This window comes from Annulohypoxylon truncatum (genome assembly GCF_022578515.1).
Source record: "Annulohypoxylon truncatum strain CBS 140777 unplaced genomic scaffold F4807scaffold_9, whole genome shotgun sequence".
Lineage (NCBI taxonomy): Eukaryota > Fungi > Ascomycota > Sordariomycetes > Xylariales > Hypoxylaceae > Annulohypoxylon > Annulohypoxylon truncatum.
The window spans coordinates 358,625-380,945 of NW_025953795.1; the positions used below are offsets into that span (position 1 = coordinate 358,625).

At 49.8% G+C, this 22,321-nt stretch overlaps 4 protein-coding genes across 4 annotated transcripts; 3 read left to right on the forward strand and 1 right to left on the reverse strand.

Moving 5' to 3' along the window:
• Nucleotides 1-6,570: 6,570 nt before the first annotated feature.
• On the forward strand, nt 6,571-7,982 carry F4807DRAFT_458448 (G protein alpha subunit; the record flags this gene model as incomplete). Its single annotated transcript, XM_048001214.1, has 5 exons — nt 6,571-6,688; nt 6,744-6,967; nt 7,090-7,247; nt 7,305-7,563; nt 7,638-7,982. The coding sequence occupies 5 exons, from the start codon at nt 6,571-6,573 to the stop codon at nt 7,980-7,982; spliced, it is 1,104 nt and encodes a 367-aa protein (XP_047856074.1).
• Nucleotides 7,983-9,447: 1,465 nt separating this feature from the next.
• On the forward strand, nt 9,448-13,216 carry F4807DRAFT_418207 (glycoside hydrolase family 3 protein). The gene is made up of 5 exons (XM_047997290.1): nt 9,448-10,251; nt 10,323-10,813; nt 10,864-10,967; nt 11,022-12,988; nt 13,041-13,216. Exons 1-4 carry the CDS (start codon nt 9,951-9,953, stop codon nt 12,691-12,693), a joined length of 2,568 nt encoding a protein of 855 aa, XP_047856075.1. The 5' UTR covers nt 9,448-9,950; the 3' UTR covers nt 12,694-12,988; nt 13,041-13,216.
• Nucleotides 13,217-14,675: 1,459 nt separating this feature from the next.
• Nucleotides 14,676-17,878, forward strand: F4807DRAFT_394021 (uncharacterized protein). Its single transcript, XM_047995930.1, has 4 exons — nt 14,676-15,091; nt 15,335-16,273; nt 16,463-17,442; nt 17,628-17,878. Exons 1-4 carry the CDS (start codon nt 14,847-14,849, stop codon nt 17,741-17,743), a joined length of 2,280 nt encoding a protein of 759 aa, XP_047856076.1. The 5' UTR covers nt 14,676-14,846; the 3' UTR covers nt 17,744-17,878.
• Nucleotides 17,879-19,025: 1,147 nt separating this feature from the next.
• F4807DRAFT_394112 (uncharacterized protein) lies at nt 19,026-21,213 on the reverse strand. Its single transcript, XM_047995931.1, has 3 exons — nt 20,641-21,213; nt 20,362-20,552; nt 19,026-20,271 (listed from the first exon to the last, which is right to left on the reverse strand). The coding sequence occupies exons 1-3, from the start codon at nt 20,891-20,893 to the stop codon at nt 19,300-19,302; spliced, it is 1,416 nt and encodes a 471-aa protein (XP_047856077.1). The 5' UTR covers nt 20,894-21,213; the 3' UTR covers nt 19,026-19,299.
• Between the last annotated feature and the right edge of the window lie 1,108 nt (nt 21,214-22,321).

The window sequence follows — 22,321 nt, forward strand, 5'->3', positions numbered from 1 at the left end:
TTCCCTCCTACGATACTAGCTTCATAATATCCATCAATATCTTCGGCTTGGATCACTCTCTTATCAAGGAATTAGAGATCGAGAACACGATTGACATCCATTTAGACGGGCGAAGGCTTCAATAAACGTAGCACCGATGGGTCATGATACAGAACCCCAACCCTAACCCTGGTCCTAATCCTCGACAGACCTTCTAGCCTTCAGGGCTTCGCAGAGCTGCAGGAACCAAGTGGTAGAATACCTTACTTACCGCTTAGTAGAAAAAGAAAAAGTGATTTGAAATTCATCCAGACATCGACATCACACCACTTTCGCTCTTAATCCAGCATATCCCCCGCGCGTTCAGAGGGAGAGAGAACCGAGGCTCCGGGGAAAGGAAAAAAAAACAAAAAACAGGAGTAGGAGAAAAAGTAAAAAGTCCTAGAAATGTGGCTATGGTACCGAGTATATAGAAAAACAAGGGGCAGAGAGGGAGAGAAGGCAAAAGAAAAAGGCATCAAGTAACATCGTCTGTGACCGGCTCGCTAACCGCCGCTGCAAGAAAGCTTCTATATATAAACCGGCTGACTCAACCAAACCGGACCGATGGCGACAATATAGTTTAATACGTACGGGTACGACATCGCAATAAAAAACTTCTCGCATACACGCGCGCTTGTTTCCCAACTTAGCCGTCGGGTGACTACTATATTAGAAACATATTTACGGTCTGTTCGCTCCTCAAGAAGGAGTGCTTTACATTGCGATAGACACGGCAATGCATACACACGGACGGGCTTTTGGGGGAAAAGGAGAGAGAAGTAAGTCATGTCATATCATATACGTACCTAGGTAGAGGTATCTTACATAACAATTCCCCCTCATCTCACTCCCTCCGAACCCCTGGCTCGGTGCGTTAGTCGGTCAGTTACCCAGAACCCCTCGTGTAGGATCGCAGAAAAGATGATGTCAAGCGGCGGCGCGCGAGATTGGGTAGGTATGTATAGGTATGTTAGAGATGCCGGTTATGCAAAGAATTCCTCGATCTCGAGCTTGTTCCTACGAGCCGTGCCGTGTGGCTCTCACCCCGGATTATCAGCCCGGCATAAGGCATGGGTGTTGGGCGGTGAACTCTCGATGCGTACTAAGCACAAGGCAAGCAAAGCAACCGAACCAAAGAAAAGAAGAAAGACAAGAACCCCCGTGAAGGTTAAAGTCCACCGTAGATCCTACAAGAAAAAAACTGCGTTGCAATGAAAGGACAGGCGCATCGGCGCTTAACTCTAATTTAGTATGTTAGATACTTACTTAGATACATATCTAGGTACACATCTAGGTAGGTAGGTATGTTGGTATGTTGGTAGAATAGGAATCTGACCTGACCTGGTAAGATACCCGTCTTCCTTGTCTCTGGCATGGCGTGGCATGGCAGGGTTCCTTATATAATTATAACACGTACATATATGTTAAGGCAAGATAAACGCTGTGACGAACGCCACCGAAGCGACATCCGAATTCCTTTGCGGTTGACGGGTGGTGGGGTCTGGAACCATAGCAAGGCTGCCGGATTCTGGGCATCTCCTTGACTCGCATCGTAATACCATCTTCGGCCTTAAGCAGGGACCATCGAATAGTATTAGGGACATCGCGTACAATATAGCACTTGGCTACCGTCGCCGGAAAACAGCGGCTCGATCGAGTAGGTACCTACTGACCTAGTCTCGCCAACTAGGTAGGTAGGTAGCTAGGCAAAGAGCCGTGGTTTCTAGATCGGCAGCTTGAAGCCTAATAGATCGGTGCTCGAACTACGCCGCTCGATAGCCAACGGCTGTTGGGCTAGAGGGGCAAGATCCTCCCGTTAGTGTCGAGCAATCACATAGCAGATCAATAGTCTAATAAACGTAGTTGGGGGCTCGTTGGACAGCCCCACAGAAGCGCCGGGCAGCTTAGATCCGTGTGTATGTATATGTTCACAGCCCGCTCGAAGTCCATTCAAAGTTTCACGCACAGACGTTTGCGGGCGGGAGATCATTTTTAAGTATGGTGCAACGGTACCTATTTTTTTCTTCGACGATGGATGCGATTTTCGCTAGCGCACCATGTTTTCGAGCACTTCCAAGAAATCTTATCACGACTCCTACGATCGCTTTTATACACCGAGCAAGATCTGACGGGCCGAAGAAAAGCCTACGATATAATCCTGTACTTTCACAGAACCGTGGACCGTGCTACCTAAGCCATGAGGATGGTCGTATTTGGAGATGACGGCTGCTATTGCGGAACAATGGCACCATTCGGCATGTCTGGGGGCTACGATGGTAACCTGACTACGAATGTGGCCAATGAAGGCCTCGGCAAGCCTGCCTGGTCTGCATGTAGTGGTGCAGAAAAAGCAAGGCTTGAGATCCTTCGAGAGTACGTATGTAGTTGTAGTGGTGGTGGGCAGTCCTCCGGGGTGAGACGGGGTGAGACGGCAGTGACTGTTTAATTCGTTAACCAGGGAATGTGGCTTAGAGATCTTAGGTCTTTAGCCAATTTTCGGTGTGATATGTCAGTATAACAGTCGTATCGCAGGAATCACCAAGTTGAGCGAGTAAGACAACGATGATCTCAAGTCGTAAGAAATGGTCGTTGCCGATTCCCGTCGTAAGTTGCAACTGGTAAGCCGAGGCAAAGAGTTGTATCGGGCAACCAGCGCGAGTCCCCATCGTAAGGCAGATCGTGAGCTTCGAAGCTTACATAGTACATCCTTCCAGATTTCACTCGATACGATGAACTCCAATTATGAGATTGCAGCAGGACTTGATAACGATCAATAAGTTGGAGACAACCCCACGATTGGGGGGTTTGATATCGGGACCATATTTTTCGGAAATATGGTTGGGTCGAGGGAAATCGGAACCTTTGCGCGACTTGCTGCTGCACGTGTAGGTGGTATGTATGTACCTACCTATGTATGTATGTAGATTAGATCCTTCTGATATGAAATGTCTCGGCGGCCATGTGTTTATAATTAGTTCGCAAACCCCCTTTAGACGGTTGATGGGCAGGAGGTAGTATTTGAAGGCAAGTTAACGATTCACGATATTCGAATTATGCCGAAGTCGTATTAGTGAAAGAGATAGGCGAGGACCATGATATAGCTCCTATGGTCGGGGATAAAATGTCGATCACTTTCAAAAGATTCCCACTCGCACTGCCGCAACGCGCGGATAGAAGACATCCATGTACTAGGTACCGTAAGCTTCCATGTGAACAGACGCTTGCAAGGATGCCGGCTACGCTAGACCATGCCCTAAATTAAGGGTGACACGAGCCTCGAAGCTAGGCCTCATCGAATTGGGAGAAGGACGTTAGTACCCGCTACTCCACCTCTAGCCACGTTTTTTTCCCTTTTTAATATATGCGGGTGTTGGGCTGTTAGCCTAACTTAAAAGCTCCCTGGGATAAGTCCGGACGAGGAGCTACTAAAGCATGCTGGGGCGTTGGGATTACTGACTTGATTTGCATGGGACTTCGTGCCGATTGGGTGTTCTGTTGCTACAGATAAATTGTAAGCATGGTAGTGTAGAGCGCAGAAGGACGGTGTCTGAGATGTGTACCGGGATCCATCCGCGCTTAGGAAAAAGACATTCGGTTTCTTTGAGGAAGCCTTGCCGATTTGCCTGCGAACCTAAGGAGAAAAGGGGGATTGGATGAATCGGAATCTGGAGGAAGAAATACCCATAGGTCTAAATATACAGATATTCAAAAGCTATGATAGGAAGTAATGTATGTACGTAATCTAGTATTCGCAGCATTATCTCCGACCTCTAGTGAGGACTATGAATGGCTCGCAAAGCTGATGTGTGGCTCTTGATCGTCCCTCGTCGTCATTAGTGGAAGCCATAAGGTTGCAGCGTTGCGTGATGGCGGCCCGGCCATCTGAGCGAGTAACCTCGAGAGGCTGACAGCACATGGCAGTGGCACACACAGACATCGAGATTGGTGACACCGATTGCAGGACGAACTAATGACAGGGCATGGCGAGTTTGCTGATGTTTGGATCGGACGTCGTGTAGGGACTGTAGTTCGAGGAGGTGTGGGTGACACCGCCGTAATCAGCACTCGAGCGAGTACTATGGTACAGCTCGCTATGCGAAGTACTCGCATTGGTACTCATACGCATTGCATGCATTCCGAGAAGCTCAACCGGGACGAGCTAGTAGTAGGTAGTGGAAGATTAGCGTCTCGGGCTCGCGAACCCTATGTGCGGCGCCCGTTCCCCCATCCTTGGTGTCTTTGCAGGCTTGCAGCAATCCTCAAATTGGCGACCTCAAATGGCGTGTTTTATAGCGGAGTTCTGCTGAAAAGTTCCAGAGGCCTAGAAGGAAGTGTTTCGTCTCACTGTCGCTTAATACCCAATACTCGATATTATATCCAATACATGCCTAAGCCTTACTGACAATTATTGCTTTTTCATACCGAGCATAAGTATGATTGTTCTTTATCATCGGTGATGGAGTTTCCGAGTTGAGTATGAAACAAGGCTGATCGTAGAATGTTTGCTTAGATGTTCTAGAGCTTTTGGAGATTTGGGAGAAAAGAAAAGAAAACACAAGTATAGACCCATTTGTATATAAAGTTATCATGCTAGTAGCTTGTATCTCATTAGTTGGATGTCGCTTCTTTTCTCTTCATGACAATTAGCTAAACATTACTTCATCCACATCTTCTGTTACACATACTATTAGGCCTATATAGCAGGTAGTTAATATTATATGCGCAAAGCTCAGTAAGAAGAAGGTTCCAGCGTTTCGATGCTGATGGGTATTGGCGCTGGCGGGTAACAATACTACGGTACATCAGCAGCGTCATGCCGTTAGTCGAAAAATAGTACGCTGTGCGTCGTAGTCGCGTGGTTTTGATGTTTCATTCCTGCAAAATACATACATCCGCACATGTGGGTAAGTATTGGGTACTGTACCTCATAAGCGGAGTTGCTCAGCAGATAATCAATCTATTCCCTGAAAGGACTCGTCGTGAGGACCCCAATCCAATGTTTCGAGTACCTCTCATCTCCACACTGCAAGGTACACACCTATTTGAAACTCACCAATGCCCAGCAGAGCTACAGAAGTAAATGACTTGGGTGGAAGTCACTGCTAGCCACTACCTTAACTTTAAGTCCTGGCAGTGGCAGCCCGGGTTGCTTTCTGACTTCTGACATAACAATTTTGCCGTACCCATCAATTCCAATTACTACCCAGGTAGGTACCTAGTACCATTAGGTAGGCTAGCAGGTTACCTCTAGCTACCTAGTAGCTGCCTTCAGTCTCCGGTTCTCCATTTTCCCTTCTCCAGTTCAACACCTCCTCAACTTCGCCTTTCGCTAATGTACCCTCAACCATTCAAGGGAATCAAGGGAATCCAGCCATCATTGTCCAATACGACAAAGGAGCAGAAAGCGTGAAAGAGAAAGAGGCCTTGATGTTTCACAGCTTTATCAGCTTGACTGATGGTTAATGGCTAGGTAAGTAAGCAGCTTTAGGTGGTGCTCCATGGATTCTTGATACCCATTACAAGCTTCTAGCCCTTCTAGCCTTTTTTATGCATCGAGCATGGGTTGGGAATCTTTCCCATTGTTTTTTGCGGTAGCATTCTGATTCATTCCCAACGTGACACTGTACCCTACTATTACTTCGCCCTTTTCTGATTTCTTACCCCCCCTTTTCCCGTTACCTGTCCTGGTCTAGAGAGTTCCAGAGGTGTACAAGAGGCATACATTAATCCAACCCATTTCCTCCAAACCCGTGCTAGCTTTCGAGGTAGCGAACAAGGGCGCGGATGGTAGATGCTTGTATTATGTAGGTAGAAGGCACCTGGGCTTTTCCTCTCTTACTACATAATACCATACCTGCCTACATATTACTTCTGCTGACAGGCGGTATTTTATTTATCATTCGAGCCCTACCCGTTCTGCCGTTCGAACAACCTTATTCACAGCTTCCCGTCTTTTTCTTCTCTTTGCTCGAGCCTCCTCCATACCCTGGCAACTTGACAGGGTTCCTATAATTGGTCTGATCATCCTGGAGACTCGAAGCAACAAAAGCTAACGAGACCCATCCAGTCTTACCCAGCCTGGTTGACAATTGATTGTTTTTATTTCTTTCCTCTCTTTTTCCTTCCAAATTATAAGGAAGCGCTTAAGGCAAAATAAGGCTTCCTTGAAGTCATAATAACGCCTCAATCACTCTCAATCCCGAGTGCTCTCTTGGTTTGATTGCGCCGTCAGCTTAAGACCCTCAAATAGTTATTACCGAGCTGTTTCGTTTTCAGCCCCGGCTCACCCTTTTCCACACCACCACGAAGCCGCGCCTTCAGTCGTCCGCTTGAATACATTCTTTTCATTCATTCATTCATCCATTCTCGCCGTACTTGCCGGTCTTAGTATAACTATCTGTGCGAGGCTGTCTTGTATATAAATAAACAAACAAACGAAGGGAATAAACGGGACTTGCTTTGTTCCTACACCCGTATTAACACACGACTAGCCGAAGCCCAGTCCCAGGAACAGAGAACACCCCCGTACATACGCGCCCATTGCCCATCATGTGTTTCGGCAGCAGGAAAAAGAGCGAAGAGGGCAATGCGCGATCACGGGAGCTTGATAAGATCATCCGTCAAGATGAGAAGAGAATGTCGCGAGAGGTCAAGCTGCTCCTTCTAGGTACGTACCCGGAGTCTCTCCTTACGAAATCATCAACTGCTCTCCTGTGTCTCAGCTAGCGGGACACCGCATCTAACTCGGAACTTTTGCCTAGGTGCCGGAGAGTCGGGCAAGTCAACGGTGCTCAAGCAGATGAAATTGATTTACGCGCAAGGCTTCAGTAAAACGGAAAAGCTGGAATGGAAGCCGGTCGTGTTTAACAACGTCGTTCAATCCATGCGTGTTATCTTCGATGCCATGGCCGATTATTCCATCGAATTCGAAAATAAGGACAACGAGGTATGTGCCCTGTACAGCTATGCTCTATTAAGTTTATGAGTGGAAGGTTTCTAGCGGACTCCGAGACATGGCTAGCCTGGTTTGATCCTCGTAAATTTTGATCGCTGACTCGGGGCTTTCAGAAAAACCAAGCCCTACTTCTCGTTGACACGGAAATATCACCACACGATTCTCTTCCTCCGGATTATCTCGCACCTGTGAAAGCGCTCTGGGCCGATGGTGGCGTCCAAAAAGCTATTCTCAAGGGCAACGAATACGCCCTTCATGATAACCTAGCATAGTGCGTAAATTCTGTTGATTTTGATATCACCAGCGACCGTGCTAATACCTTGACAAGCTTTTGCGAAGATGCCGACCGTATATGGGCGAGCGATTACGTCCCCACCGACCAAGATCTTCTCCGATCCCGGTTAAGAACGACTGGTATCACCGAGACCATCTTCGACCTAGGCCAATTGACGTATCGAATGTTCGATGTGGGTGGCCAGAGATCCGAGCGGAAGAAGTGGATTCATTGCTTTGAAAATGTCCATTGCTTGTTGTTCCTCGTCGCAATTAGCGGTTACGATCAGTGTCTAGTGGAGGACAAAGATGGCGTGAGTAAAGCTAAATCCCGGGGGTCGGCAGTGTAAGCGTAACGATTACGGCTAAGCTAATTGGCATCTCGCAGAATCAAATGAACGAAGCTCTCATGCTCTGGGAATCCATCGCGAACTCTCATTGGTTCACCAAATCCGCCCTCATTCTCTTCCTCAACAAGATGGATCTCTTTAAAGAGAAGATCGCCACGAGTCCTATAACGTCGCACGGTTTCGTCGACTATCAAGGGCCGCCGGACGATTACAAGCAAGCGAGCAAGTACTTCATGGACAAGTTTAGGGCCTTGAACCGAAATCCCGAGAAAGAGATCTACGGACATTTCACGAACGCTACGGATACGAACTTGCTCAAAATTACGATGGGCTCGGTGCAGGACATGATCATTCAGCGCAATTTGAAGCAGCTGATACTGTGAGTCGCCTGCTTCTGGACGTATTTTTTCCCGAATCATGCCCTGCGAAACCGAATCTGGCCATACCGTAAATCCTAAGGGGTCTCCAGGTTGGTCAGCGATTTTGCGGTTGCATTCGAGACAATAGGATTACAAGCAGTGCGGCTGAACATTTCGAAGCATATAGCAATAGTTACCGCGCTCTTTATGTAGCCGTACGATACTGCTCCTCGCGACGACCCGAAGCGCAGCAGCGCTACACCATCCGCTACCGTTATCCCCTCAAATTCGATTGTGGAGCATGGGCTAGCCGAGAAAATGGCCGACGTACTCGGATCGGCCGATTCACTGTGCTCCTCGGAAGCGTATATTGCAGTAGCTTTGGATATGGGACTTTCCCTGGGGGTCCCACAGGACGAACTTTGGCCACAGATGGTGGATTTGGAGTTCCCTGGGGGTTGGCGTTATATGCATTGGACGATTTACAATCTCTCTCCGACACGATACGGTTCTTTAGTTATGATGCTGGATACCACAATGTTTGTTTTTTCTAATTCGCGTTCGAAGCTTTACGGAGACGAGTTGATGAATGGAGGAGCCAGTACGATACCAACTACTCATACATCAATTAGGTATATTAGGTAGATCAGACAGGTGTCAAATATCGAGGCCAACGATGAAACTTCAACCATCGCATGGGTTGAAGTTTGCCGTAAGCCGCTCACGTAAAAATATAATTGATCGAGTAAATATACCTAATTCCGAGAAAGGCGTCCAAGTCTCATTGTGCAGGAAGATAACCCAAGTAAATTCAAATCAGCTCAGAATCATGCATCACAAGGTTCCCAATGGGATGGTCTGTGGGACACGATAGAACATGGACGGCCCGCGGCAGCGGACTTTATTTTGCTGAGAGTCCACGATATGAAGCGGAATGATGCGCATGGGCAGGTATGATCGTGGGGAGTAGCACAGACTAACGGTTAGATACATCAACGATGATCCTGATGATCGTGAACACTTGTGTTTTTAGTGTCCGTGGTGTGGTGTTTATCTTGGTCTACCACTGTTATTTACCTACATATTCGTGATAAGTAGATGCGCAGTGAATCTTGTGCCATACGATACTTTCAACACATCCATTAAGACTCTGTATCCTATGAGTTTAACAGGTTAAAAAGCTCTTTATTAAGTAATCACCCGTGGACTAGTACATATTTATTTATCAGTTTCATTTATTCACGAAGTTAGCACCACCTACCAGATGGCATTAAGGTAATAAGGTTAGGTTATGACACGTGGGGAGATATTTAGCAAGGTTTCTAGTGCCGAAACCAGCTTAGTCGAGTCAAGCCGTCAACCGATGGGATCTACCTGCCCAATTACCTCGTATGTAATTAGCCATTGCCGATTGACCAATAATGATTGGTTTTGATACCCCTAAATAGCGATCAACCTGGCAACAGGGAAACAACAAGCTCGTTATTGACATCAGCCTGTTAACTGAGATCATCGAAAATGTAGGAAACAGCGTTCTCGTATTTTCGCCGAGCCTCGCATCTAGGAGTTGAGTTTCTTCTTTTTTTCTTCTATTACTCAACTAACATTCGTTTGTCTCAAAACATACACTCTGACTACGGAACTGATAATATCTAATAAACAAAACTTCATCGCCTTTTGACGAGTGTTGTATTTGCATGGTTCATTGTCCCATTCCAAGCATTTAAAGGTCCTACAATAAAAGCATTCACTATTGTAACTGAAAGTGCCTCCAAGCTAAACCGGTCGCTTGTCTACCATCGTCTACTATTGTTTACCATATACCCTGGGAACACATAATTTTGACGTTTCTCCCCCCAACCTATTCTGTAGCTCCCAAGTTGTTTCAGCTTGGATCACAGGCGCGGGCAATTTAATCTTTTGGTTTCTTGAAAGGGAGTTCAAATCCTCTACGATACCACCAGATGACAGACCATTCACCACACATCCAAGATGGCAGAATCAAAGCAAAATCCGCCTTGGATGTCTGAAGGCCAAGCGGTACTACCACAACAACCGCAAAAGCGTTCATGGTGGAATAATCAACAGCAACGCTTCCCTATCTTGCAAAAGAAAAGAGGCGTTGCTCTCCTTATCACCATCATGGTATTACCTCTCTTCGGCCTATTAGGCCTTCTTGCCTTACGAAATCGAGGCGGCGGCAGCAGCGAGTCTGCGGGAGGAACTGGGAGTACTGGCCTCGTTACGGACGACACTTATTTCTATGGTCAATCAGAGCCTGTTTATCCTTCGCGTAAGTACCTATCTAGACCGTACAACTACCTTTATCAACAGCTGGATAGAAACTAATACACGCGTCTATAGCGATGATGACGGGTACTGGAGCATGGGCCGATGCTTACACCAAGGCCCTCAATTTCGTAAAACAACTTACGACCGAGGAAAAGGTAAGCCTAGCCTCGGGCCTCTCTTCATCGACCGGCAGTTCCGGCACGGTAAATGGTTGCTCGGGGAACATCGACGCCATACCCCGAATGAATTTTTCGGGATTTTGTCTCAACGATGCCGGCCAGGGTGTTCGTGGCACGGATTTTGTCAGCGGATTCCCAAGCGGCCTCCATGTCGCCGCCAGCTGGAACAAGGTCTTAGCTCGAAGCCGTGCTGAGAGTATGGGTCTCGAGTTCAGAGTCAAGGGAGTTCAAATCCATCTCGGACCCGTTGTTGGCCCACTCGGCCGAGTAGTACGCGGCGGCCGTAATTGGGAGGGCTTCTCACCTGACCCGTACCTCTCGGGTGCACTTGTATCAGAAACCGTACAGGGTATCCAATCTCAAGGTGTCATCACAAGCACAAAGGTAAGGTCAATCCATGTATATGAGCGAGTCCTAGCTAACCGAGTATGCAGCACTTCATTGGTAATGAACAAGAGACGAACCGACAGCCTACTGGTGATGTCGAATCCTTCTCGGCTAATATTGATGACCAGACTCTGCACGAACTTTACTTGTGGTAAGACTGGTGTTTCTAATCGGTTTTGGAGTGTAATAACTGACTTGATTCCAGGCCCTTCCAAGATGCTGTCAAAGCCGGCACTGCCAACGTTATGTGCTCATACAATCGAGTCAACAATTCGTATGCTTGTGCGAACAGCAAACTCCAGAATGGTATCCTCAAAACGGAGCTAGGCTTTCAAGGAGCTATCACCTCGGACTGGGGTGCCATGCATGCTGGTGTAGCGTCAGCTGAGGCCGGAATGGACATGGTAATGCCGAATTCTGATCTATGGGGAGACAACCTTACGAAGGCGGTCAAGAACGGATCAGTCACGGAGGATCGTATAAATGACATGGCTACACGAATCATGGCCGGTTACTACCAACTGGGGCAGGACCAAGGATTCCCGGATCCTGGTATCGGCATGCCTGCAGACTTGTCCAAACCGCACGACATCGTCGATGCAAGAAACATTTCATCTCAGAAGATTCTGTTAGATGGTGCTATCGAAGGCCACGTCTTACTGAAGAACAGGAACAACACCCTCCCGCTGAAAAAGCCGAAGATACTCTCGATATTCGGCTACTCCGCCAAGAACCCTGATCAATGGAACTACAAACCAAACGGTGGCGTTGCCGCGTGGACCTTTGGAGGCGAATCATCCTATCTCGGGCGCGACACAGCAGCTGGGTTTTCAGGCCACTACTATGAAGCCTTCTCTGACATAGCTCCCAACGGAACAATATTCAGCGGTGGGGGTTCCGGCGCCGTGACACCCGCTTCCGTTAGCGCGCCATTTGACGCCCTGAACGCCCGCGCGTTGGACGATCGTACCGCCGTGTTCTGGGATTTCTTCAACCCCGAGCCAGACGTTACCGCCACGTCCGATCCTTGCCTTGTCATCGTCAATGCGTTCGCAAGTGAAGGATATGATCGCCCGGGTCTGCGAGACGATTATACTGACGGATTGATCCGGCACGTGGCAGACCGATGCAACAATACTATAGTGGTCTTTCATAATGCCGGCGTCCGACTTGTAGACCAATGGATTGACCACCCCAACGTGACAGCACTGATATTCGCGCACTTACCTGGAGAAGCATCCGGTCGAGCGCTCGTATCACTCCTCTATGGAGAATCAAACCCGTCCGGTAAGCTACCTTTCACGATCGCCCGCAACGAGTCCGACTATGAAGCATTCGCGGGACCCGACCTTCCATCCGGCCAATTTGAAAAGTTCCCGCAGTCCAATTTCAGCGTCGAGGGCGTGTACATCGACTATCGCCATTTTGATCTCAAGAACATCACACCCCGGTACGAATTCGGGTTTGGTTTGAGCTACACTACGTTCGAGTATTCGGACCTACAGGTCACGAAACAAAACAGTACGAATACGGACGAATATCCCACCGGCGCGATTCGCGAAGGCGGACAAGAAGACCTGTGGGATGTGGTGGCGACGGTCAACGCGACTATTCGGAACAGCGGCGATGTGGACGGTGCTGAGGTCGCGCAGTTGTACGTGGGCATCCCGAACGCGCCTGCGAAACAGCTTCGCGGTTTCGAGAAGCCGGCGGTGAATTCGTCAGCTACGGTGACGGTCGGGTTTGAACTTACGAGACGAGATCTTAGTATTTGGGATGTGGTGGCCCAGAAATGGCGCCTGCAGCCAGGCAAATATGGCGTTTTTGTGGGAGGCAGTAGCAGGAATTTGCCGTTGACAGGCACTTTAACGATATAATGAGTTGCACTAAAGGTAAAAGGGATAGGTATGGCCTGGTAAGGGTAATGATAAGGATATGAATAGGGTATGGCTAGGGTATGGATATGCTGCATGAGACTGACTAGGTACACATGATAACAGGTGGGGATAAGGGAATACCTAAGGACAATGCAGCTACATAGGTAACAACTCTTAATGCCACGAGACGATCGCATCTGCACGTTAGAGCCATGAACCCGGTTCGCCAAATAAAAGATCGGTTGGAGTTACTCTTGGGAGGGTGGCTGCTAGAGTGGCAATGGCCATTACGAAGACCTGTGCTTTTATATAAGTCTTACTCATGCTGCTCGGGCAGTCAGGTAATCACCTCTACATGAACTGCGTTCGGACCAGTATTCGGAGCTATACCTTTCTCGCGTGTTACATAAGGCGACCCTTGAAGTGAGAGATTTGATTTAGGAAAAAAAACTCTGTTATAAATCTATGATGGATGGGATGTTACTATTGACGGGATAAAAACTAGGGCGTATCGAGCTAGAATCATTAACGTACATAGTACGCCTCCATTGAGCCTCATTGGCGCGTCGGGATATTTTCTAGTTACCTGGGTACTGACGTTTTCCTTCCCCCCTCCACCCCCTTGCCCCCGAAACCTATTTGGTCCCGCCTCCAAGGTTCCCACCCATCCCTTCACATGCAGATAACGGTAGTAGCAACCCCTACCGACCGCTTTTCTCATCTACTTACGCAGCAGTAGAAAGCTCTTAACCTCAGCTGGGACAAATCAGAGCGAGGTAGACGAACGCCTTCTTATGTAGAGGGTATGCAGGGTGGGGCCGTGATATATTATTCCTTGAGCCAATGGTAATTGTTGATCGTTCGGATGACAGCTTGTAGCTTACATCGGCTTAGCCCCTTTTGTGATGAGTAGGTACAACTGTATGTGGCCTCTCCCCGGCGCTTTTCAGCCTCGTTCTGGATGTCTCACCGATATTTCGCTTGTTCTGGAATGCTAGGCACGTAAGATACTACCTCTAGAATTCTTCTAGAAGAACCTATGCGGGCTGTCTTGGTCAACGATAGTTTCGTTCTGTGTGGAAAGTTGCTTACCTAGGGTAGGTAGGTAACCACGTCAATATTGATCATTACTTAGGTATAATTAACTTATATCCATTGATAGGTACTGGATGAACCCGCTGTAATAGTCAATGTCATCTGAAGCGGACTTATAATAAACGGTTCGCCCTTGAATGGCTGACTGCCAAGGACCTCGGCAAGCCCTTCTTACCTACGTTCAAAGCTGGGAATAAGACTAGTGTGAAGACGATATAAAGCGTACTGAATCGTCAACTCACATAGCGTGGCGTCGTTAATATCGAACTCCTCGGAGTTAGGAGTTTAGTTATGAATAATAAACGACGAAGGAGAGAAATAAGAAGTTGAAAGATCTTTTCGTAAGTTGATTCATCTCATCTCATCTCATCTCATTTCTCACCTACACCACCTTTTCTTATTTCTCGCCGTCCCTCGTACTTGTGCTACCACTACATGTCGCCTCATCGGCCAATCCCTGTCCAATGTTTTCATCCTTCCCGGCTCGAGCTGTCGATCGTCGATCGCCCAGTCCAGACCAATTGTCTACTTTCCTACTGCCAGTCTAAAAACCCCAGACGTTAGCAAAAACGGCAAACGGCGAACGGCAGGAGGGTTCTTTACCTAACTCAAACATCCCCCCTGGGTGAACCTCGAAGCTGGGAAAAAGCAAATCGTCAGCACTCGCGAGGTGGAAAAAGGTTCGTTCCGCGGAAGTTCTCGGTGTCGGGATCATCAATATTACATCATTAGCCCATCAGCCTGTGAGGCTGCGAGTATCCGAAACACCCCTTTACGCATCATCTAATACATACGTCCTTAAGCAGTCTAAGACACGTTCTCTCCTCCCTAGGTCTCCAGTCACACAATCCCGCCTTACCCAGGTACTCGACCTGCACATGAGGACATGACATCTCCCGTTCCTGGTATCGGTTGGCAGCCAGGATTATCAGATCTCTCTTACCGGTCGTCTCGGTCTGGCCGAGTACGTTTTACGATATACCGCGCCCTATATTCCCGTACCTACCTAGTCAGTAAGGCAAGTGTACAAGGAAGTCGCATAGAATTATTCGTCAACCATGTCGGCGTACATAGCGACGGCGAGACGGGGTTCCGCCCACGAGATCTCGCCCGTGTCCGAGACGACGCCGGACTCGTCGCCCGGGCCGTCTCCAAAGCGGCACTGCCTCCAGGGCCCTCCCCCTTACAGCGCGATCGATGCTGCCGCCGCCATAGGTGGGCTGGCCGCCCGCGCGTGCGAGAAATGCCGGGCTTCTAAGCGCAAGTGTGACAAGAGGCTGCCCTTCTGCGACCGGTGTAAAAGGTGCGGTATACCCTTCCCGTCCCGTCCCGTCCCTTCCCTTCCTACTTCGACAAGTTCGGCTCGGGTCCCTGCAGCAGGTGTCTCTAATCCGGATGTCGACGTATTATATACCACTCTCTAGGCATCCCGCTATCCATCTATCTTACCCTACCCCCCCCTTTAGGGACGTCCTACCTACCTACCTGCCTGCCTGGATACGCGCAAGGATACGAGCCCGACAAGAAAGCTGACCAAGCCGAACAGGCTAAACGCCAAGTGCCAATACGTGCACGACATCTCCAGCAGCGCGAACCCGCACGGGGCCCAGTTCGTCATCTACCAGCCGCGCCCGCTGACGCACGACCCGCTCCTCCGCGCGCCCGAGCCCCTCGACGGCATCTCCGCCGCGCAGCTGCTGTCGCTCGTCCCCGCGGGCGCGGGCGCGGGACACCCGCCGGTCGACTGGCGCGCCGCCGTCACCAACTACTTCTTCTGCGTGCACCCGTGGTTCGCCGTCGTGCACCCGGCCGTCTTCGAGCGCCAGGCCGCCGCCCTCGTCGCCTCTCTCGCCTCCGGCTCGCCGCCGGGCGATAGCTACAACAACGCCATTAACAACAACAGCAATAACAACAATAACAATAATTACACGCCGCCCTCGGTCCCTAACTCGCGATCCAACTCGACGTCGACGGCTTCGCGCCGCGATTCTGTTGCCGGCTTGAACCTCACCCCTAGCTTCGCGGACGCGCTGACGACGGCGTGTCAACAGCAGCAGCAGCAGCAGCCGAAGACGACGACGACGACGAGCACGGACTGGTCGTCGAAGACGGTCGCGCTGCTGGTGCTGGCGATGTACCTGAACACGCGGATGCGGCTGACGGTGGATGCGGGGGAGCAGCCGATATTCGACGCGACGTACCGGACGGTAAAGCGGCTGCTGTCGCCTCTGCTCCTGGGCTGCGTCGGGGACCCGCGGCCCAGCGTGGAGCTGGTGCAGGCGGGCGCGCTGCTGGCGCTGTACGAGTACGGGCACGGCGAGATCGTGACGGCGTACCGGACGCTCAGCCAGGCTGTGGTTACGGCGCGCGTCATGGATATTAAACCTGGGCAGATTGCTGATGGTGTGGATGATGACGCGCTGATGCTGAGTGTGGAGGAGGAGCAGATGGGGTGCTTGTGGTGGGGGATGTTTATTCTTGAGCAGTGAGTGTTGCTATTTTTTATGAAGTAACCCCCCCTTTTTTCCCCCAGGTTGTGTTGGGTTGGGTATGAAGTGTACGAAGGGGATGTTTGCGGGTTTTGGGGATATAAGATACGACAACCCGACGAATATTGAATATGGTTGCTTTTAATATAGGTTTCGCTATACTAGTACTTACAAAGAAAACCTAGATCGATTCACCAAGACGAAGACGCCAAAGACCTACCCTTCCTCCTCGAAACCCCAACGCGCAACACGCTCCTCCCGGAAACGCCGCCGATGACGCCTCCGCCGGACGGCCGCAACTTCCCCGTGTCTCCCCCATCGTCAACAACGGCGACGACGGTGACGCGGCACCTAAGCACAAGCGTGCTCGTCAGCAGCGAGAAGTTCGGCGGGTTCCAGCTGTCGGCGAAAGCAGCGACACTGTTCCACCGCGCGATCCGCATCGACAAGGAGCGCGACGAGAGGCCCGGGAAGATGCCGCTCGTGGCCGCGTACGCGGACCTCGACCGCGAGATCCGCGAGACTACGCTCACGCTGCTGAACAACACGCTGGATTGGGAGGGCGTGCTCGATTGCTTCGCTATGCTTGTTAGCGCGCTTTTCATTCTTTACTTGCCGTATTTGGCTGTGCTTGAGAGTAGCTGTAGCAGCGGTATGGATGTAGAAATGGGGATGGGCGATTTACCGCTCCCGGCGCCGCCGGAGACGTTGCATTCTTACTCGTCTGAGTCGTCGAGCGAGTCGGCCGAATTCAGCGGGGCTTCTTCTTCTTCCGCGGCGGCGGGCGCGACGATAGACGGGATTCCGGGCTCGCACTCCGGTTCGCGCTCGGGGTCGGGGGCAGGAATAGGAGTAGAGACGGGATCGTCGAGCCCGGCCGACGCGATCCTGCGATCGAATCCGGAGCTCGACACGGCGGTCATGGCGCTGCGCTTCGCGTGCAAGATGTCGACGGACATCTCGTGCAAGCTCAACGCGGACTACGGCGCGAACCCCAAGTCGCCGGCCCAGCTGTGCGCGCCCGCCGGCGCCACGTGTTACCTGGTGATCCTCGCGTTCGCGAGCCTCGGCCGCATCTTCCCCGACAACAGGGCCGAGTGCCAGGAGAACATCGCGGAGAAGTTCGAGAGCTTGACGCTGTTTAGTTTTCGGTGGGGTATTGCCGGTTAGTGCCTATTCATTTTCCCTCTCTTGTTAAGTTTACGTTGGGTTTGGGGAATAGGGATTACAAGTCCTAGATGCTGGTCCTATGATACCGTCCCCTCCCTTGGCCCTAACTTGTTCGAGAGAAGTCCGGGTGTCGCAAGTTGATATTGCAGGATTGTGCAAATATGCTAACCAAGATCACAGAGAAAATGATGTCACAGCTCGAAAAGAAAATAGGCGTGGATCGAAGGCAGTATCTGAAAGGTTCGAAAATAAGACCGCCGACATATGCCGTGGCTTTCGACTTCGGTCGACAGTGACAAGACGCTTTCCCCTGGGGTGCGGGTAGGGTTCGTGTTTGTTGTTGGGTGTGATGTTTAGGACTTACGACGGAGTATAACGTTCGCTTATCTGTTATGGAAAAAGACCTACGACCTGGGCTCGGAGGTTTAAGCGGAAGACTACGATTTCTTCCGGAATGGCTATATTTCTATCGCTAGACGAAAGAGGATTTTGATGGGATATGTATAGGCGCTTTCTTTGGACAATCTCCTGCGCCCCTGTCTCTCTAGCTGGGTTGATCTCGGCTTATGGATATAAACTTGGTGTTTGGAAAGGGGCAGGTTATTTATTTGCAAAACATCCTTCCTACCCGAGTAGGTACACAGGACTACAGCACTAAAGGTACGGATTATACAGGTTTCAAATGGCACGGAGGATCTATTTTTCTAGGACTCTTCTCAGAACGGCGTTGGCGTGGTGGCGATAGTTATCTGAGGCCAAAAATTGATTCCAACTTTGATATATATTTATATATTGACCTACTCTCAACCATATGTGATATATATGTGCAGCATGTTCACATTCATTCCTCTTTGATTACGGGCGAATTTAGCTCACGACTCCTCCCTGAGATCCCTATACCAAGGCAAGTATATAAACAACGAAGTGTCATAGTTAATCCACCCACTCTTCTACATTCGTAACCCCACCGAGGTGTATATAATTCAAGATCGGCAACAGTCGCTCCTAACTATTATAGAGAGTTACGGCGCAGCATACAACTTCTCCGCTTCTCCTCTTCCTCTCCAAGTTGCCAAGTAAATAGCAAATGTCTCACGTCAGCCATACAAGACGCCCACTTCACGCCCATGGCCTTCATCCCTCTCTCCAACATTCCACGACTAAAAAATAACAACTACAACCCCCTCACCCTTGTTACCCTTTACCAGCGATCTCCCATACGCAACTTCTCTACTCCGGTATCACGAGCGAAGGAAAACCTAAAAGCACAACTAGATTCTCGTCCTGAGACGCACGGTATATAATGATGCTACTACACATACTACATTCTTAATAAATGTACAACCCCATCTTCCTCTCCATCCCTATCCCAATCTCTCTACTCACCCGCAGCAGTAGCCGCGACCAGACCAACCTGTTAAAGACAAAACAAACGCGAATACAGGCTCTAAGGGGTTGGTATCGTATCATGACCACTCCAAACAAAACAAAAGCTCGAAACCCTTAGGAAAACGACACGGACAGGATAATACAAATCTCGTCGAGAACACCCGGTTGCCAGGGTTACCACCGACATCCCGGGATTCCGTGATCGCTTCCTATAATCCCACCTCTATGCCCTGATGTCATAATCATCTAGGTACGTGGTACCTAAGCACCCAATATATACCTAGGGAAAGACGGGGGAGGGGGATACGGGACCTTCGTGCGGGGCATCCGAACCCCATACGTAAGCGCGACAAGGTATATGCGCCCGAAACCTCTAACCCAAACGCCTGTCAAGTTAGAAAACAAAACGCCGGATAAACCCAAGGAGAGACGACCGTAGTCATTCGACAGAAGAAGAAGCGTGTCATAACCCGTTGCTCCCCACGACAAGCACAAGTAACATGCCGTTGAGCGCGCACACCGCCACAAACGCCGCCCACACGGCAAGCGTGTAGAGGAAGCCGACGGGGTACCGCCGGTACAGCATAGCTCCCAAGCCCATGCAGGAGCAGAACAGGCTCGCGACCGAACCGACCGTGACGCCCGCGTCGACCTCGAGGCGCATCTTATGACGGCCCGTAGCGATCAAGATCCCCGAAATAGCCAGTAGGATGAAGGCGGTGACGAAGGCCAGGATCACGGCGCGCGTGAGTACCTTGTCATGGTACAGGGCGATCTGGTAGTCGGAGCCCTCTTCGGTGGCCGGCAGGGCGGCGTACTTGGACTTGTTTCTGCGGCCGATGCTCGAGTTCAGGGATGACGCGTACTCGTCCTCGGTCGTTTCGTTGTCGGTAGTGTGGGCGGTGGCCGAATGACGAGTGCTGAAATAATCGACTGGCGACTGCCCGCGGCCGGAGAGAAGCGATTGCCTTTCGGACGAGTGCGGCGAGCGCGTCTTAAGCCACTGCCGGACCTTATCCATCGGCGCCGTGAACATGGTCTTAACGTAGACGAATCCAGGAAAGTCCGCGTTTGCGTTTGGGTCAATGTAAAGTGCGTATCCACCCTCCTCGTAATCCCCCGCTTCGCTGCCGTGGTCATATTCGTTCCAGTACGTCATCGATGAGCCTCCCGGTGTGCTCACGGACGAAGACTTCGGCTTCCGTGTTGGGGACGATCGGCGACTGTGATTAGGTTGTTCGGAATTCGCTTTCTGTTTCTGCTTCTGTCGCTCGGCTTGGAAAGAGTCGATATCGGGAGAGGCGGCCTCCAAGGTGGTGAGCAGCTCACGATGTTGCAGTCGAAGGGGGGTGATGTCGCGCCTCGTAAAGCTCTTAGGTGAACTTAGGATGTTCTCCTTGAAACGACTACCCAACGTTGTCGAACCGGTCCATTTCTATAAGGTTGAGTAAAGGTTAGCGCTGTGTCATAAGCAGGCGTAGGTTTCTTCCCGCATCGGCACACAAAGTTAGGTGTAGGAGCATACCCTGTACTTCTTCAGGATCTTCCGGAATGCTATTATTTGGGCGTTAACAAATCGGCTCAAGGCCTTGATGTCGTCGTCGCATTCGTCGATTTGTAGAGCATACTTGGCCAACCGCCGTTGTCGCTTTGGGGACACACCACCTGCATTGTTGCATCGTACTATAAGTTGGTGTACAGAGTCGGAGAGGTGACCTGAACAGCTGATGGTTAGTTGATTGTCATATGCCAATTGACTTTGTTGTGGCGTCGGGAGGGCTTGGTAAGACTTGGCAAAACTCACGCAGGCGCCTCGAGATCTCGTCTGCTTTGCTTGTGACAAAGAGACCGACCCGGTTATGTTGATTGCAGAGCTCGAAGTAGAAGGCATCTTCGAATCTTTTCAGAGCATAGTCCTGTTGTCCCGGAATTGCTATGGCGGTAGCCTGGTCTTTCGTCGTATGCGCCTTGATTTGGTGTTTGAGCGAGTTGTAATCGATATTGTGTAGACCCCAACTTGGAACCGACTCTTCCTCAAAGTGTTCCCCGTATTTCATCGTCGATAATTCTCACGATTTGAGCGACGCCACCGCGGTCTAAATAGCCGCTGCGACTCTATTTCGTCTTCGTCAATAGGCAATTGGTCAAAGTCCCGGCTCTTCCTATGGGTACGGCACGAATTGAGTGCATTCGGTGTGGATAGAGAAAGATTGGTCGATATCGATGTCGGTATCAATGGGACTTTTTGTTAGTTTTTATTCGTTTGTTTGGAAACGGGAAGGACGGTGATAAGAGTACTGGTGGTGTGGGGAAATCGGGAGTTTAGTATGTCTCAGTGCTCGGACCTTGGACCGTTCAACCTTCGTTTTAATCTTCCATGTGCAATAATAAGAATATGACGTTATGTGTCTTATCCGTCTGGTCTGGCCTGGCTGAGCTGGGATGGTACGAAGAAGATACGATACGTAGGAGGCCCTCGTTTCTTGGTGCCACCTGCCTTGGCTAGTGGGTACCTATACGTAAGTACCTGCAAGAATAAACCTTGGAATCGAAAAGGTGGACAGAGATAAGTCGGGATGTCAGGATGTTTAGTCTGTACCTAGTCTTTAGAAATGTTTATCTGCACAGACAAAATATTCAGATATTGATCGTCACTTTTCGGGTTCTAAGAGGAGCAATTGGGTTTCAGTGACAGGTTTAGATAGAAGAGCCTAGAATTCTTCGAAGTTCGAAAGTCAAGCGAATGTGAATGTAGATGTGAAGATCAACCGACGAAGGCGAAGAGAAGAAAATAAAGGTCAAAGTGGTCTCATTATTTACAGTAGCGCCGAGCTATGCAGTTTTTATTTTTAAGTATTATGCAGTCTCTATTTGTATTCGGCCGGGATTCCCTTGAATGAAACGCCCCGGAGAAAGAATCTCGAGATTTTCGGACGGTTCTTCGTCCCGCTAGACGCCTACGATTTCCGAATTCATCCAATTCAACTATCTTCTCTATTACATATCAATGCCGGGACACACCTTGATCAGCCTTAACTATTCTAGGCATTAGACTCTTCTTGATATCTTAGCGGCTTATACGTACCTACACCAGGAACTATAGCGGTCTCGGCCCCTGCGCTGATCTCATCCAGACTCACCAGCACTACTTCTGCTATCTGGGTAGATACTATATACTAAGGCCTACTTGATACGAGACGGTTTGATGAATATCACCAGATCTACCCTCACGTCGTTCTATCGCTCCTTGGCACCTTACGTCTTTGTTCTCGCTACTCCCCCAAGCTGCGGTGAAAGGTTACAGCTGAAATTGCTCACATGCAGGAAAGAATATGTAATTGATTGTAAGTGCAACCATACTCTCGAGACGAGATGATGTTGGCAAGGTAAATCAATTGGACCGGAGAAAGACTTAAATGCTTATAATTCATTATATGCAAGTTCTCATTGCATCTAACGAGGCAGCTACAAGTCAAAGCCGTAGA